At 38.1% G+C, this 19,429-nt stretch overlaps 1 protein-coding gene across 1 annotated transcript in view; it reads right to left on the minus strand.

The window, feature by feature from the left end:
- Positions 1 to 19,429, minus strand: part of ADGRV1 (adhesion G protein-coupled receptor V1) — a 565,763-nt gene that overhangs the window by 380,981 nt on the left and 165,353 nt on the right. The window contains exons 49-56 of the mRNA XM_060009164.1: positions 18,367 to 18,631; positions 17,497 to 17,619; positions 11,542 to 11,764; positions 11,005 to 11,209; positions 5,907 to 6,053; positions 3,427 to 3,682; positions 1,544 to 1,746; positions 299 to 475 (exon numbers count right to left, since the gene is read on the minus strand). Of these exons, the coding sequence (XP_059865147.1) occupies positions 299 to 475; positions 1,544 to 1,746; positions 3,427 to 3,682; positions 5,907 to 6,053; positions 11,005 to 11,209; positions 11,542 to 11,764; positions 17,497 to 17,619; positions 18,367 to 18,631 (1,599 nt within the window). The remainder of the gene's footprint in view (positions 1 to 298; positions 476 to 1,543; positions 1,747 to 3,426; positions 3,683 to 5,906; positions 6,054 to 11,004; positions 11,210 to 11,541; positions 11,765 to 17,496; positions 17,620 to 18,366; positions 18,632 to 19,429) is intronic.

Genomic DNA, 19,429 nt, shown 5'->3' on the forward strand with positions numbered 1-19,429 from the left:
TTATTTCTACTATTAGTTCTTATACTTCACTCTTCAAAGTAGAAATCAATAGTTGACTATAAGTATGCATATTCGGTCTTCAGAACTCTTACATTTAAATGTAATGTAAATAAACTTGCTTAATCCTTTGTTCTAGCTCAAAGAGAACTAAGAATTAGTCTATAAGAAAAACTTCAAGATGGGTATTTATTAATACCTACAAGAAAAGTCAATAATTTTTCAGAAAATATATGATACTGGCCAAATCAGCAGATACAAGCTTTTGTTATTACTATAAATGTGTGAAAGTTCCTCTCACTCTGGTAACATGAAAATTAAAAATTCCTCTGGGATCATCATTTTCTTCAATCATTATCTCAACTATTTCCATCCCAGGCCTCCGCACACTTGGCTGTCCTGCAGAGAAGTCAGAGTTCACCAGGTACACCTCAGTGATGTTGACAATAAACCCTTCCTCCAGCTCAGGGGCATCATCCTGGGGGTAAGGAACAGGGGGAGGGGAGAGAGATGGTGTTTTATTTTTTTTAATATATTTGATTTGCATTGGAAATACAATATTTTTCAGTAAAGGATGACTGTACACAGGCACGGGCAGCTCTACCACACATATAAAAAAAGATTCCTTTTTATATTTTAGTACATCCCCACTGACAACTTCAGAATCTTAGGGGATATTCAAGCTTATTGGTGATGTTTCAATGGAAGCCACATACTCATGAGCAAGTAAAATAATTCTTTAAAAGTATCTATCCCACAATTTTGACCACATCCTACTGAATATGTTTTACATATATAACATCCCCTCAATTTAGGAGAAACTGGTAAATGCTACATACATCTTAAAAAGTGAAAGCTCTGGACTTGTAAATCTAATTATAATCCTATATTTTAATTAACTTTTTAAAAATTGTTACCTTATTTTTCAATAGGTAATAAAAAATTTCAAAAGAATGATAATAATTAATATATGTAGGACTATAATATATAAATACAATATTTAATTATATATTAGTGATAATACTATTAACAAATTTCAGTTTCCTGGGCATCACTACAGACGTATATACACATTCTCTTTAGATGAAGGAGAGAAAGAGAGTGAGAGCACTAACACCAGATCTAAACCCCATCTGAAGACTAATCTTAATTCAAGTGATTGTATCATGGAATGAAAACACTGTCCTGTAAAAGCAATAATAAATATAACCAGATTGACTTGGGTATTTTATTCATTCAATCATTAGTTGAAAACAACTAACAAAGCAACAGAATAGAGGATCCAACCAGACACATAATCAATCCAGATTCAATGCTTCAAAGTTCATTCAAACAATATTCCAGTTCACAAATAAATATAAACAATTAATACACTTGTTATTTTATCTTTCAGTTATTAAATAGTCATTCATTATTAAATATTAGGGTGGGTGGGAGCATTAGAGTACTTGTATCTTTATATTTAAAAGGCACCCTTTTTAAAAATTTTACCTTCAAGAGTATTTTCCTTTATTTTACATCACATTCATTGCATCCTTAGACTCACCGGCAAAATGGCAACTTTGACATAAGTTTCTTTTATGTTTTCTTTCATTATGATCATTGGTTCTTGTAGCACATAATCTTCATTCTCAGTGGCTTGATTACTGACATGCAGTAAGAAATTGGGTTTAGCTACCAACTGAATGGCTATGTCTCCAAGTAGTCCTTTATTTCGAACAATTTGTAACTGAAGAGTGGTGATGTTCTCTGTGAGACAGACATGCCTTAAGTAAGTAAGCTTTTCTACTTGCTGTTGATGCTATTCCAAGCACTTAGGATAGAATGTTCTGCACTACCCCTTTCAGACAGGTAAAAAAGAGAGGTAAAACAAAGACAATGTATACTCCCAAGGAGTATTTAGTGTTTTATCCCTTGTCTCCAAAGTTGTGGTGAGAATCACCACACGCTGTTAGCATTATATCCCAGTTCTAAACCCCCACTTCTGGTACTCTAATTCACTCTCCTATGTTGCACATGTCATACACTTTAACAGAAACTGCTGAAAATCTTAGGAAAGTGCATACCTGCTGGTTGAGCAGAGGGGCTAATTACAAATGCCAGGAAGATTCTTTGAAAATGAAAAATTAAGCACACAGAGTCATCATTTAATAACTAATCATTAGAAGAAGAGCAATTTCGTTCTTACAGTAAAGGTGGCTATCACAAAGCTCAAAGTATTTCCCAGCACATATTTTTTATTTCATATCTTAGATTTTTAAAATTTAGTTTGCTATATAAATGAAAAAAATGCTTGTCAATTTCCCTACCAGTCTGTGAATTTCTAATGACGAAATACCGTGTCTTTGTTTCCAGAACACATAGCACAATTTCTGGTACTTACTAGGTGCTTCAAAAATGACTGTTGAATGGATAAATGAACAGATCATTTTATTTTAAGATTACTCTTTCTATTCCGATATGTACAGATATATAAAGACCTAGATGCATAATTACACGTCATTTTTTTCCATCAACTATTTAAATAAAAGGTCCTTGAAAGATGTCCATGTTCCTATCTGAAAATTTTAGAGCCTTCACCTATTCTTAATACATATATATTATATATAACCTTTTATTCAAATAAGTCAAATGACCTTTATCTATAAAAATCTATTTATTCTACAGTTGATAAGAATAGTCATTTAGACAAAGATGTCAACACTAAGCTCAAAGGAAACAGGAAAAGAGGCACTGATCACTTATGCTTCACAGAAAAAATATTATTCTAATTACTGCTTTGGGTTTAATAATTAACACCTCGAGTACCACATGCATTTCTCTGTGCTGCTCATTGTTTTCTATAACTATTGAAAATCTATAGCGGAGAAATCTGAGTGAGGAAAGAGAACAGATATATCAAAAATGAAAAAGAGAAAGTAAAATAAAACCCAAACACTTCTACTATAATGATTTATTAAAATATTATTATTTCTATTATGACAGTAATGTCTCAAAAAGTAAAAGTACGGCTTCCCTGGTGGCGCAGTGGTTGTGAGTCCGCCTGCCAATGCAGGGGACACAGGTTCGAGCCCTGGTCCGGGAAGATCCCACATGCCGCGGAGCGGTTGGGCCCATGAGCCATGGCCGCTGAGCCTGCGCGTCCAGAGCCTGTGCTCCGCAACGGGAGAGGCCACAACAGTGAGAGGCCCGTGTACCGCAAAAAAGAAAAAAAAGTAAAAGTAAAAGTATTTCATATAGCCATATCACTGTGTAACGACAGGATCAGAAAATTTAATAGAAACAAACAAAAAGTAAAAAAGGATTGAGTATGACCTGTCAAACTGAAAAATATCATGTAAAAAAAGAAAATTACATCCCTAGTAAATATTAGAATTAAGTCATCCAATAAAACTTACTAGAACCTGAAAAATATTTAACAAGATTTACCTTTAGGCTCTGCTACTCTGACGAAGAGAGACTCAGCATGCCAGCCCACCGAGCCATAGGGCGAGTCATTGGGCAGAGTGGTTATCACAGACTTGCTTCTTTTCTGATCAATAGTAGCACCTTTTGATGGGTCCTCAACCCCTTCTGTGATAATACGGATGAGTGTTACAATCACAATCTCTGACAACTCTGGTAGGTCATCAGCAAGAACAGTCAGAGTAATTGTAGACAGTGCCTGGCCTTCAGAAAATGAAATCTAAAATTTTAAAGAAAGAAGATTTTATTTATATTCTACTTATCACTGTGCAGTAAGAATACCAAAAGGTTAGATTATCTTTTAATATCGACCATATCTTAAATAATGAGATATTTAAGCAACATAATATGATCCTACAAATCAATGAAATGCCTTTCACATGAGAAGTAGAAGATTGTTAGGAAAAAGAAAAAGTAAACCACTACTAAAACTTAGCTAATAAAACATGTAGCCAAACTGTCCTATCCTGAAACCTACCTTCTTAATAAAATATTGAGTACATACTCTTTCTGGAAATTTAAGCCCTGGATACCATATATAAAAATCTAAAAACATAAAAGAAGGTGGCATATAGTTTAAACATTTTTCTCTACAAAACTTTTGCTAGGAGTGCTACTTCCACTTCCCTCACCTAAACTCTGAATAGATGTATTATTTAACAATGAATCAATCAAAATAGAAATAGAGAGAGAAAGATAGGCAGAGATACAAACCAGAGTCTCTCTCTCCTCCTGGGTCTCCACTGTCTGAAGAGTCAAGCCTAAATTTGCTAAAAAGCATCTGAAGTCCTTTCTGATAGGGCTTCTGTCTGCTTCTTGAATGTCATTTCCCTTTTTTCCCCATTTCAGACTTTATTCTCTAGTAATAGGGATACATACTATTTACAACAATTCAAACTAGCATTACAGGCCTATTCTGCTGACACTCATCTCTCTACCTAAAGAAGGCACTTCAGGATATAAACTCAAGAGCTTTATTAATAAAATCAAGAGTCAGAAAACTACTGCCCTTTGGTCAAATCCATTTTTTATAAATTAAGCTTTATTGGAAAACAGAAAAGGTCATTTGATAACATCGCTGCCCTTGTGCTACAAGGGCAAAGCTGATAGCTGGGAAAGAGAACATATAGCCCTCAATGTCTAAAATATTTACTATCTGGCCCTTTACAGAACTTATTGACCTTTGGATAAGATAATTCTCTTCCAAAATACATTCCAGGGCTTCCCTGGTGGCGCAGTGGTTAAGAATCTGCCTGCCAATGCAGGGGACACGGGTTCGAGCCCTGGTCTGGGAAGATCCCACATGCCGCGGAGCAACTAAGCTCGTGTGCCACAACTACTGAGCCTGCGCTCTAGAGCCCGTGAGCCACAACTACTGAGCCTGTGTGCCACAACTACTGAAGCCCACGCACCTAGAGCTCATGCTCCGCAACAAGAGGAGCCACCACAATGAGAAGCCCGCACACTGCAACGAAGAGTAGCCCCTGCTCGCCACAACTAGAGAAAGCCCATGCACAGCAACAAAGACCCAACACAGCCAAAAATAAATACATAAATTTAAAAAAAATACAGTCCATACCTAAGATACTATTGTGTATTTAAATTAGAAATCATTTTAATCATGCTTATATAAGAAATATTAATTGGGGAAGCATATTATAATTCAGAACACACAGAACCTGAGAGATACAACTTGCAGTTTTGGTAGCTTGAATAAAGTAAATATTCACTGCAATAAAATTTGCCATAATATTCTTCACCCCAGGTTATGCCTCAACCAAAAAGTGACCAGAGGTCAAGGACAGCTAAAACAGGATGCAACATTATATCCCCTCGCCCCAACTGGAAACAACTCCAGAGGACAAGCTCAGCTCCAAAACTCCCTCATAAACTCCACCTCAGGGACAACTGTCTGTGGATCAACTTCTCCCTCTGCTCATGATTGCCTTCCTCACTTCCTTATACGTGCTCTTCCCAATGAACTTTTGGCCCACAACTCTCAATCTCAGAGTCTATTTATAGGAAACTCAACCTACATCACTCAGCAACTCTGGTCTACTCTTCCATACTTCCTGTTATTTCACTGGACTTGTTCCCGATTTACTGCTTCTATTATACCCAAATCTCAAAACCACATTTCCAGCCCCAGCTGGATTACTTTTATCTTTCTGACAGCATAATACATCCATAATCTGGCCAACCAGTGTACTGAATCTCAAAAGGGATGATGTTTTTACAGATAATTTTGGTATTATAGGGAAAAAAGAAGAATCACAACAATAAAACTAACCTTAACTTGTATCCCTCTCTATGGTGATTAGGAGGAATCCAATGCTGACATGGTCAAACTCAAACACTTCACCCACAAGACAGGGTTTGGTCCCATGCATCAAAAGTAACCATAATTTAAAAGTGACTCTCCTATAATTTTGTAAATTACATACCACTCCTGAGGTAGGAAATATATCACTAATACTTCTGTCAGCTTCCCACGCTACAGTTATACGACCATATGTTCCTTTTAAGCGTTCAACGTTCAAGGTTACTAGGCTATCTTGCTCCATTTCCTCCACCTGTTTATATAATGAATTCTGAAAAATACACAGGAAGTCATAAGGGGTTATTTGAAATCATCTAGGCAGACTTTTAGGTCATGCTATTATGCATTTGCAAACTTCACAGTACCAAGCAACATGACATATTATGTTAAAAACAATATTTAAAAAACAGTAATATAGGATGACCATGATTTTTACTTTAAAACATGCGTGTCTGAATAAGTAAAAGACTAAGTTAAAGTAAATGAAAAGGTTAATTTTTATAGGATTTTTTTCCAGGTTCTATATTTTTCAAATTTTCTTCAATAAACATATTATTTTTATACTCAGAAAGCATACACATTTTTAAAAGGAGTATACATAGCATGTAAATAGCTTATACAACAGAAGTGTCACAGAGAGAGTCAGGAGAACAGAGAAATCTTCTTCCTCCCCTATGTTAAGCTCTGGCAATCCCTCTAGGTCTTTGTTTCCTGTTTGTAAAATAAGTGTTTGGTCTATGTGGTCCCCAAGGACCCATCCAAATGTAATGACATCATGAGAAGCAGTGAGCTCTTTCTGATCATTTACAAAAGTCTCTTATCCTTAAATTCATATCCTCTGAAACATTTCTATAGGCTGTGATGTTTCCATGGATGATGTTTCATTCTTAGCTCATGGTCTTTACAACTGTTTTTCCTGCCAGAACGATCCTTTTCCCTCATGTTAGACCCTTACTCTCTTCTTCTCACCTATACTTCTGAGCCTCTTTCCTTTGTTCCAAACTGATTTCTGCCTCTGTGTGACTATAACATTCTTTGTCCAAGGCCTGTAGACTTCTCTTGCCAGCCATTTAATGAATGCTTCCTCAAAATTAATACTCCAAAAACTCTCTTCTTACAATAACTTTTGTTTCTCCATAGGCAATACAGCAAGAACACAGAGTATAAAGATTTTTTTAAAATATTTCCAGTAATATTGTTCTCATCTTTTTACTTACTTTTACTTAATCTAAAAAAAAAGACTCCCCTATTAATTTCTTAAATAAAATTAAGAAATTTCATTTAAGTTTATGTAAGCTTCCAGTTAGAATGCTAACTTGAGTAGATATCCAATCCTATAGCGTTTTACACAGCATTTTAACACATTGCTACAGATGTTACATAGTAGTAAAATCTTGCTCAAGGCAATCACACATTCCTACAGAAAATGCTTTGATTTTAAAATATGCATATAATTTGCTCGCAAAAGACAATGCCTTTAAAAAAAGAAAGAAAGAAAATGCTTTTTAAAAAGAGAAGCCTCTCTCAGGCTTCATGCCATCTGTTAACAAGGATTAGTAAAATGAGGATTAATACAGCCAGAAGATATTCAAGAAATTCTCAACATCTAAAGTCTCATCTTGGAACCAGGCTGTCCAGACACGAGAGGCCTGTATTGAGGAATTTTCCTGAACGGATTGAAGAAACCTAGGATACTATATCTATTGGCAAGGATCAGGCCACGGTGACTTCGTGTCTCTAGAACAATTGTGAAACAGGCTTCATAAAGCACGATCTATGCTTAAATAGTTGAGGAACAGAATGTACTCCCCATCTGCAGCACAGCTTCTGGTGAGAAGATGAAGCTGAGCTGCAGAGCATTTGGGTTCTGCCCCAGGAGCCCCAGCTCTGCCCTCCATAGTTGTATGAGATCCTGAGAAGGCCCCGTGAGTCTTCTGTTTCCTCCCCTGCATAATGACAGGCTCACAGGAAGCACCTACGGAGTGCCAGGCACTTGTCTGGTTCAGGGAAAGCTGCGAGGAAATCAGTATGCCAGCTCTCATAGTCTTTAATTCTAGTAGAAAAAGAAACTGGCAATAGACCAATCAGGCCATTGTAAGTGCCAATAAGGAAGATTAAGGTGTAATAAAGAATGATGGTGGGAGTCACAATGTTCAGCAAGAAAAGGCCTTTCTGTAAGATGGCATTTCAGCAGAGAGGAAACAAAGTGAGGAAACAAGTCATGTGAATACCTGGTGGGGAAAGAAGTTGTCTGCTTTCTTTCTAACCCTACCCGCGCAGCTCACATCTTAGAGCTACTCTGTCCTACACAGCAGCTCCTGGCCACATGTGGCTACTGAGCACTTGAAATGTGACTAGTCTTTCACTGTAAAAATGCATACTGGATTCGAAGACAAAATACGGGAAAAAAAGGATGTGAAATATTTCATAAGTAATTTTACATTGATTACATGTTGAAACAATAATATTTCAAATAGATTGGGTTAAATGAAATATAACATGAAAACTGACTTCATCTGTTTCTTTTTACTTTTTTAATAGGGCTTCTAGAAAACTCAGAATTACCCAGGGGCTCATATTATATTTCTATTGGGCAGAGGTGCCTCAGAGGAAGCTGACCTGCCTTTGGCTCCAGAGATGGGACAGAGCGGGTAACAGGGTGACCCTACGATCCTTGCAAGGAATTGACTCAGGGTATTAGTAAGTCCAATCTTATCCCCCGCAAACTGCTCCTCTTACAGTGGTTGTGTCTTGGTGAAAGGCACATTCCTGTTCCCCATAGCTCTATCATTTGCTGCTGAATTACTGCAATAGCCTCCTAGTCTATTTCTGTCCTTGCCCACTTACAATCTAATCTCAATTCTATGAAGAGAATGTCCTTTAAAAGTGCAAGTTGGGGGCTTCCCTGGTGGCGCAGTGGTTGAGAGTCCGCCTGTCGATGCAGGGGACATGGGTTCGTGCCCCGATCCGGGAAGATTCCACATGCCACAGAGCGGCTGGGCCCGTGAGCCATGGCCGCTGAGCCTGCGCGTCCAGAGCCTGTGCTCCGCAACGGGAGAGGCCACAGCAGTGAGAGGCCTGCGAACCACAAAAAAAAAAAAAAAAAAAAAAAAAGTGCTAGTTGGATCAAATTTCTCTTTTACCCCAATCCTCCAAAAGCTCCCAGTTTCCCTCAGAGGCCAAATTCATGAAAACACTAAGGGGCCCGTGCAGGAAAGAGTTAAGGTAGCAGGCCTGACCGCTATACTTCAAAAGGCCTATGGGGTTCCTTCTTGGCTGATGTCTGGGAACCTGGAATATCGGGAGGGTTCTCACCACCCACAGAACTGATAACCAGCTTCTTGTGCCTGAACTGTTTGTACACACAATGTGGTTGATACTAAACAGTCCGTTTCCTTCTGGGACTCTGGAATTTTGTTCTATGCCAGGTACAGGGTGCCTATGTGATCAGCCCCCAGTTAAAACCTTGAGCGCTGAGTCTCTAATAAGCTTCCTTGGTCAGCAACACTCACATGCGTTATCACAAGTCAACTTGACACTGGGGGGAATTTAAGTGTGTCCTGTGTGACTCCACTGGGAGAGAGGGCACCTGGTTCCCTCTGGAGTTCACCCATGAGCCTTTTCCCTTGGCTGATTGTGCTTTGTAACCTTTCACTCCAATAAATCAGAGACATGAGAAAGACTAAATGTTGATCCTGTGAGTCCTCCTAGCAAGTCATCACAACTGTGGGTGCTGGTGGGGACCCCGACACAGGGCCCTGGCCCTTCATCTCCCCTAGTAACTGGCTTCAGCCACAGTGGCCTTCTCGCTGCACCAGAGGAGCAAGGCTTCACGTCCGGGCCTCTGTCCTTGCTGATGGGTGCCCCTGCCTTGAATGTTCTCCCCTGAGATATGCACAAAACTCCCTCCCTCATCTCCTCCAGGCCTTTGCCCTATGTCACTTGCTCAGCGCAGCCCTCCCTGATTTTTTTGATTTCCCAGCACACAACCTCCACCTCCTCCCTCACTCACCATCTGCCTTCCCTGTCTGTTTCTCCATGGCACTTATTAACATCAGCTATGGTACAGATGTTTCTTTTGTCTTTGCTTATTGTCTGTCTCCCCTTGTCCACTCTAGAATTTAAGGACCAGGAGGATGGAGATTTTTACTGTTTTATTTTCTAACATATCTCTAGTATCTGAAACAGCATCTGGTACATGGAAGGTATTTATTAAATACCTGCTACATGAATGAATAAATGACTCAGTAAGTGGGCCTGTTACCCAGTTCCGGCCAATGAGACATAAGAAGAGGCTTTTGGGAAACTTCTCCCTTACACAGAGAGCCACATAAAGCATCTCTCTCTCTGCAAATGGACATGAACAAGAAAGCAGTAGCCCTAATGATAGCATCAGCTTTCAAACAACAAAGCGAAAGGTTAGCTTTTTGCTGGCAAAATACACAGATGCAAAGAATCTGAGCCATAGTGACACAGCAGAGTATCCAGTCAACCCCAAGCCCACCTTCTCTGTGGACACGCCCTAGGTGTTTTAAGTCAGTTTCAGTTCAGTTTTCCTTATCTGCAGAATATTTCAGAGAAAAACACAAGATACCTGCAGCTGTAACTCTAACTAAGAAATCGTGATACATTTTGCAAATAGGACTAAATGATGCAATATGAAGGTTTGTCCTTTTGCTCACTGGTAAAGGAATATGAAGTCTGGGTATGGAAGTCAAACTGGAATAACTGGATAGCTCTCTTTCCTCAGGAGAAAGCATCTCCATGTGTACAATGCACATACAGTTACAAACATCTTTCTCTCTTTCTCTTAATACACAGAAGTAACAAAGGCGTAAAAGGACAGTAATATATTTGTAGGTGATGTGCGTGACAAGACACAGTGTGTAGTCTGTATTTGGAATCTGCTTCACCATTACCCTCTGGAAACAAGGATAAGAGCAGAGCGAAACTCCTGGACCAAGGCCAACTGGTAACATTATAAATTCAATCTTAGGAAAGGAATCAGTACCAAAAAAAAGTTTAAGACAAGTTGACTCAAGGGTCCATTGTGCAAGTCTGTAAATTTCAATCATCAGTAGAATTCACCTTATAATGCAGAGTTCGGAATGAAGCAGGGAAAGGAAGAGAAGAGAGGCTTAAGACACTCACTGAGTGTTGATAGCAGCTAATAAATAAATACAATGAATAAATCATTTGACGTCAAAGTGTGGAATCTTTACCTGAGCAAATCCAACCACTCCATAGGCATCATCATTAGACAGAATAGTTATTTTTACATAACCATTAATACCAATCTCTGCTCCTCCTTTGGGATTTTTAAGCTGAACTCTGAAGTATTCATCTTCCTCTGGAACTGTATCATCAAGGATATTTACCGCTATTATAGCTTCTTTATCTCCAGGTTCAAATATCAATTCACCTGAACTAGCATAAGAAGTATATATAAAATAAGTCAACTACAACAAATTAAAGACATATAAATGGTAGATTAATCATAAAATTCTCATAATACTGATTACTATTAAAAGTTTGCAGAAATCACATTTCGTAAGTAAAATTTTAATCCAAAATGTTCATATATCACTAATTAACTTGGTAGAATAGATATTAGAAATATGGATAATAAATGAACTTCTGGCTTATTAATAGTTCTTGTATTTTGTATATGCTTCCATCACTAGATAAAGACTCAGAAGTTAGGTACCATATAAAATTATGGTGAGACAAAGACATTCAGCATAAAATGTTGAACCTACCTAGGAATGAAGTCAGACTGGCTCGAGACATAGGCCAGTTCATATGTGTGTGAGTGGATGGGTCCCGCAAGAGCAATTAAATGCTTGCTTGAATTAAGGGACTTTACTGTAACAGAGGCTGCATCATGAGCAGATGGTGCTTCCAGAATAAAAGAGAATTGATTCAGCTCTGAATTCCAGCAGTAAAGAGCAGACACAGCTTGGCCAACAAGAAGTATGTGGACTAGAGGAAGGAAAGAAAAGGCAGCGAGAATGAAAAGTGAATGTCACCTCACCAGCTCCCCAAAGCAAAACCCTCCCACCTCTCAAAGTTCCATTTTGATTGCTGCAGTAAATAAATATGATTCAATTTCTGAAATAACTAGATATAAATAATAATTTTTAAATACTGTGGAAGGTACAAGTCAGCCTGACAGTGTACCCACAATCCACTTGATAAAAAAAAAAAAATCACTGGATGATAAAACCGAAATGAATTTTGAACTCTTTTGTATTCACCTTAATATTTATTTATTGGATAGCATGGTAGGATATTTTTAAAGTGAAAAAGACTCATAATCCCACCACTAAATGTTTCATTTTTATATTTTCCTTTCCAGTCACCATTCATATGAATTCATAATCGACACAGTCTAAATACAAAAAATCTTAATTAAAAAGCTTAATGCTATATTTATAGTATACATTTTATACATATATATAGCTTTATATTTTGCTATACAGCATTCAGATTTATAATTTTAATATACAGATACTAATCTACAGTTGATTTTTTAAATATATTTAATTATTCCCCTACATTGGACGTTTATTGTTGTATTCTATTTAACTTGTGAATATTAATTAGAGACAGCATTCATCATTTTATTTATTTCCACCTGATAAATTCTTAAAGGTGTCCAAAGGATATTAACAAATTTATGATCTTAGAGTATATTCTGCCAATGCTTTCTGAAATGTTAGTAGGAAAGCATATATTTATATATGCATATATTTATATCTGCAGAAATTAGGAGGGGAAGGGGGCTTACTACTCTGTGTATACCATTAAGCAATCTTCAGACTTAAAACTGGGAAGAAAAGTAGGAAATCATGGAGAAACGTACAAATTCCAGTACTTGGAAACACACATTGGAATCTGAAGATATCAAATAAGTTTTACTGGGCATTAAAATAACATGTAGAACCAGAAACCATGAGACTCTTCTAAAATTTTAGCCAATAGGCTGAAATGGAAAATCCCATATCCTTACTCTTAAATATCAAAAACTATTGATAATGTTTACTTATGGTAATTAATTTAAGTACTATTTCAGTTTAGTAAATATTACATAATAAAGATCAAAAAAGATTGTTATTAATAAACTTTCATTTTAAAACTGATCAAACATTTTTCACCAAGTTTTATAAAGTTATATACATTCAGTAAAGAGCAAATTCCTCAGACGAATCACATCTCTCAAGTTTAAGTGATGCTATAGTCTAACCAAAATCATAAACTAAAGTGTTCTGAACATCACTGATTATTTATCTTAACCCTTAGAGATATACCCTATTCAATTCCTCGCAATCTGATCGGAATGACAAGGCAGCAAATAGATAATCAGACATTCAGAGCAGGACCTGTAGGGGCTCAAATCTACATATATGTATGCAGAGAGTACTTTCTCAGAAAACAGACATTCATATTTGTTCAAGATAATATGAGACAGGGAATTTATAAGGGGAAAAAAAAAACCTCCCTAAATCTCTATCTACTCTGGGGAACAGGATTTTTAACTAGTACTGATTACAGAATTCTCTTCCATACAGCACAACTATTTAAAAAAAAAAAAAGAAAAGAAAAGAAACAATATCTCAAAGGAAGGAAACTGGATAATATTATTTAAAAAGTGAGTGCAGACAAAGAAAAGTTCCATGACTAAAATGCAAGAGCAAGCATTCCTAACATTTAGAGATCTGGGAATATAAAAGGAACCAGTAAGAGACAGAGCAGCCAGAGAGGGCTGCATGAGAAGCGGTGTCCTCAGGAGAGTGCTGAGCTCCAGAGCACTGAGATGAAGGGAAGATTCTGACAAACGTTTGAGATACAATACACAGGGCATCACGGAAGGGGAGTTGGGGGAGGTGCGAGTTGAGCATCTGGTCTGGAAGTTAGGGCTCATATGGTCTACAGCATGCATAGACCACATGGGGAAGACAGTCTCTTTATCCCCAGGGGGCCTGGTCTTCTTAGGATGATCAAACAGGGATGAAGAGAGTGATGAATGAATACAAATAATCTCCAAAGGCCATGATTTCCAAAGGTAATCGTTTTGAGGAAACTGAGAGTGCTCAGGGACTAGGGAGGGAGGGGTGAATTTTTCCAGCAGCATACAGAGCTTTGAGGATTAAATGAGATAAAGTAAAGGACTAGAATAGGACCTTGGACATAATAAACATTCAGCATGTGTTAGCTATAGATTTCCATCTTTCCTGACTCCTTTATCATATATTCTCTGTAAAAAGTGGAATTCAGCAAAACTTGGTTCAAGGCCCCCTTCTCTCATACATACTACACAGTCTCTTTCTAGACAATTTCACCTCTGTCTGTAGTAAAATGACCCTCTGTACGTATAAAATGTGTAGCTGTGGTCTAGGCTTCTCTTCTAAGCTCCAACCAGTAACACTTATTGGTATCTAAATATCAAGACTCAAAGGCATTTCAAATTATCCCAACAAAACTCATTATCTCTGCCCCCAAAAGCCTGGTTTCCTCCCCGTGATCACCATAATAGTTAAGGGACTACCACTCATCCATTAGTTGCAGAAATTAGGGCTCATCCTTGATATTCACTCTTACCTACCCCCATATGCAATCTATCATCAACTCGCAGGATTTTACTTGAGAGACAGCTTCTGGATTAATCTACTTCTCTGATTTTGCACCTGTATCACCGACCACTTTCCAAGCTCCAGCATGCGAGATCTTCAGTCTGAATTGTGCTAAGAGTCTCCAGCTTGACTACAGACATTTTCTCTTACCAGCCTCTAAGCTTTTCTCCTATTGGCAGTCAACATTCCTTTTTTTTTTTTTTTTGCTTTGCGGTACGCGGGCCTCTCACTGTTGTGTCCTCTCCCGTTGCGGAGCACAGGCTCCGGACACGCAGGCTCAGCGGCCATGGCTCACAGGCCCAGCCTCTCCGCGGCATGTGGGATCTTCCCGGACCGGGGCACGAACCCGTGTCCCCTGCATTGGCAGGCAGACTCTCAACCACTGTGCCACCAGGGAAGCCCTACATTCCATTTTTAAAACACACACACACACACACACACATATAAACACTCACTCACTCTCACACACAATATCTGTCTCTGTGTCTGTCTCCCTCTCTCTTTCTCTCTCTGAACCCTTCTATTTTCCATCTCCTCATTATGTTCTCATAAAAGGCACCCTAATACTTACAGGATAAAGACCATAGCCCTTTAAGTCCCTATCTGGCCTATCTGATTACATCTTCAGTTATACCCTGGACCACTCTCCCCTCACTGCCACACTGGCCTCTTCCTGGTCCCTTGCCACACTCTCACCTCTTTACCCCTGCTGCTCCTTGTGCCTAGAGGCTGCCTCATGCTCAAGTCTTTGCCTCATTAACTCCTACTCATCCTATAGTCCACAATTAAATGTTTCTTCCTTAAGAAAGCTTTCTGGGCATCCCTCAGACCAGGTCATTCATCTCCCCTCCATTTCGTGTTATGCAAGTACTTTATTCTTTCATAGTAGTTATCTGTTTGTACCTAAAAACTTACTTGTGTGATTATATATAATGGCCTTCTTCCCTATTAGATGTTAAACTTCTTCAGGGCAAGGGCTATACCTGATTTTGCTTACCCTTTTTTCCTTGGGGTCTACCACTGTGCTGGGCACATAACTGGCACTAAGAAATATCTATTAAATAATGAAGGAGAAAAGGGAGAAGGGGAAGCTAGGTTTATATGTCTTTGCAGTCTCTGTCATATTCATTCTTCCTCTGCCATTTAAAGAATTCAGTCACTACCCAATAATCTCTGTCAAGCCATTAACCAGAATAAATATGTAAGCCTCACAGTCATGGCTCTAATCTAATACATTTAATAAAATATTTGACACATTCAAAATAAGAAAGTCCTTGAATATTATTTAATGCATAATTTCAGCTTTCAGGGGATCTATAATAAGCCATTCTAAATAATTACCTACAATCTTTTCATATTTCTACATCCTCAAGTCACAGAAACAAAAGAAATAAAGGGAACAAGCCTTTGGCAGAATTTTTCACAAATTCTTTTAGAAAGAGTGCCTATTCTATTTTTTTAAGCCTTTAAAGAGAATTCTATGACTTCAATTAATGGCCCATTCAGGCAGCACTCTTCATCCTTAAAACATTCATTAAGCAACTATTTTGAATCATAATAAGTGACTCAAGTAGATATAGTTAGTCCACTTGAAAACCTAAGGTATAAGGAAAGCAAAAATGATAAAGGCACAAAAATTAAAGGACAAGTAAACAAAAGCTAAACAAATCCATGATGAAGGATCATAATTTATTCAGTAAATCAATTGTTGAGTGAATGATAAGAAAGTCACAGAGTTGGAAATCACAGGGTAACATCACAGGTTTATATGGCCTGTCAGAGGCTGACAATGTAAAGGGAAGTTATTTAAGAAGAGGATGAGCAGAGCAGAGCAGAGACAGACACAGGACTGTCAGCAGAGTAAACCTGGGGTGGAGGCTGGAAAATGATGTAAGAGTCCAGAGCGAGAGGAGCACGTGGCATGAACATCTGGGAGGACGCAGGGCTAAGGAGGGGGGAGTAGGACACATGGAAGCAAAGTACAATGAGATAAACAATCTACTATGAAAAATGAGGTAAATAACCTCTGAGTCCTGGTCAGCAGTTGAGATGACTGAAGGTGACTAAAGTATATAACACCTGATAGAGAAAGCAGCAGTGCGGCACCTAAGAGAAAAACCCAAGAATAGATTCCTGTATTTGTGCGAAATCCTCTACTCTTCTCAACAGCACTCCCTCTGTAGATTTTTAACTTTTGTGAATTGAACTACCCCCATGCATCAACATGTCCTCTTACTAATGTCCTCCTGATTTCAGTCCCTCACCTCTAACCACACACAAAGCCTTCTCCATTGTTCTTGCCCAGACAGCTGCAAACTGCACCCAGCATCTACACACTGCAAACTGCACCCAGTTCTACACACTGAAGCTAGGTGGAGTTGAAAAACACGCCTTGGATCATCACCTGCCTTTGAAATGCCTTCAAGGATTTCTCTACCTCAGTAATGCTCAGAGTGAGTCCAAGGACCTTTAAGAGTCCTTGAGACCCTCCAAGAGGTTCTGTGAGGTCAAAACTGTTTCCCTAATAATACTAAGATGCTGTTTGTCTACTTCACTCTCCTTCTCTCATGAGTGCACAGTGGGATCTTCCAGAGGCCAGATGACTATTATTGAAAAAGGCTGAATTACAGATGCAAACATGAGAATCGAACTATTAAACCAGACATTAAGAGATCTGCAAAAACAAAAAAGCAATGAAAACTCTTCTTACAAAAGGTTTTGTTTTTAAAATTAAAACGTATGAGGGCTTCCCTGGTGGCGCAGAGGTTAAGAATCTGCCTGCCAATGCAGGGAACACGGGGTCGAGCCCTGATCCGGGAAGATCCCACATGCCGTGGAGCCACTAAGCCCGTGCGCCACAACTACCGAGCCTGCGCTCTAGAGCCCACGAGCCACAACTACTAAAGCCCGCACGCCTAGAACCCGTGCCCCACAACAAGAGAAGCCACCGCAATGAGAAGCCTGCACATCGCAACGAAGAGTAGCCCCCACTCACCGCAACTAGAGAAAGCCCGTGCACAGCAACAAAGACCCAACGCAACCAAAAATAAATAAATAAAAAAATTTTTTAAATGCCCTTACCTATTCCTGAGGCTGGTGTGAGGAAGTGGATCTTATTAACAGTAGCAAATTCCAGGGATTGAAAATATCTGAAAGAAGACTGTCCTCCCTCCCAGATGAAAATTTCAATTGAATTCTGATCTCCTACAATAACAGAATAAAAGGCAAATCTGAAGGCAAAAGTTACAGAAAAAAATGACAAAATTACACAATAAAACTATAATAAAAATATTAAACTTAATTAAAGAAACAAATTTAGGACATTTCTCAGAATTCATTCAATTAAACAAAAATACAATTTAGTTGGAAACACTTTAAAAGTCTTCTTGCATTTACCACATGAAGTATATATTGATACATGGTTTAACCATTAATCATGATCTGATATCAAAAAAAGAATAGTAACAAATGTTTTATTTTTCAGGAATGTTGAAATTTTACCTATGAAAGTCCTACTAAGCAGAAAAAAGCATATTTGTATTCAGAGAACATTTTTAAATGGTCTTATTGAATGTTGCTTGGCACTATTTATTACCACTGCAGATTATCCATGGCATCCCAAGTACAGCCATATAAAAAGTTACCCGTTTGTACCTTGGGTGTAAAATCTTCATAATTCTTTCTACTTTACCCACACATCCCCAATTTTATTTTAATATCTTTAAAGTAGTGGTTTAGAACACCCACAGGTTATGGACATAACACTTAAAATGTTTTTCTTTTTTCCCAAAATCCGTCTGTTAGCTGACAATCAATACTTAGATCCATCAAGAAACACACTATGGATTAGCTAAAAAATTATTACAAGAGCATTTTCATATGAACATAAAATGAATGGAAGATAATTTCGATAACAGCTATGTATGCATTGCAAACACTAAATCGTCTTACCTGGAAAAACAGTTTTGGCAAAAATTAAGTAAATATCATCGCCTGAAGTCAAGGCTTCAACTTGTGTTGTTCCACTGATGGGAACTTCTTGAAAGTTAATAAACTCATTTCCAGACCACCTGAGTAAAAGGGAGTTTGACCTGACATTAGCCTGGGAAATGGCTAAGAACATAGCACCTCCTCTGGTGAATGAGGCCATGCTCAGCACACCTCGGACACGGAGTGTCTGATGCAACACAAAGCTTCCTCCGTTCCATCTGAAGACCTGCAGGGAATGTTCAGACACAAAACACTCATGACTAGGAATTCAGCACTTGTGAGAATTTAGCCAATATCACATGTTTACTCTCCTAGACCCCTTAACTTAGTTAGGAAGATACTTTCATAAATGAGAAAATATCAAAACTGATCCTCTCTCATTGCTCTCTCCCTCTTTTTATCTGTGTGTGTATGTGTGTGTGCCTGAGTACACACACAGAGAATGAAAGAGAAGTTATTTGAAAATAAATCAATTTCAAATATGCATCTGGGCAGGGGTGGGTGACAGCAAGAGAAGGGGAAGCCAAAAATAGGAGAAAATTTATTTAAATATGAAAAATTCAGAGTGAGATAAGAAACTTTCTAATGCTGTATTATCATTACCCACTGCTCAAGCAATAGAATATAAAGAAAAACATCTAAACTTTTTAGTCCTGAAGGTGGCACTGCATACAAGGTTTCAGGTGAGTGTTCATGTATTTTAAACTGAAAGAAAACCCTGAATCTACCTGATTTCTTACGCCATCCAGTCAATTTCACAAAGAATTATATTTATTCAGTAAAAACTGGGAATCTTATATAAGCCAAGCATTATGCAAGAAGTAAGGGACAGAATCACTTCTTCCTTTATGGATCTTATTAACTACTAGGGAAAGGCAAACAATAAATACATCAATCATTAAATAAATGTATGACTACTAAACTGAGACAAGTACTCAACAATTAGGAAGGTATGATAGAGAATTATGAATGTCCTAAGAAATAAAATTAGAAAGAATGACATGACAAAGTTTCTAATGCAGAA

The sequence above is a fragment of the Delphinus delphis genome, chromosome 3, assembly GCF_949987515.2.
Source record: "Delphinus delphis chromosome 3, mDelDel1.2, whole genome shotgun sequence".
NCBI classification, from domain to species: Eukaryota; Metazoa; Chordata; class Mammalia; order Artiodactyla; family Delphinidae; genus Delphinus; species Delphinus delphis.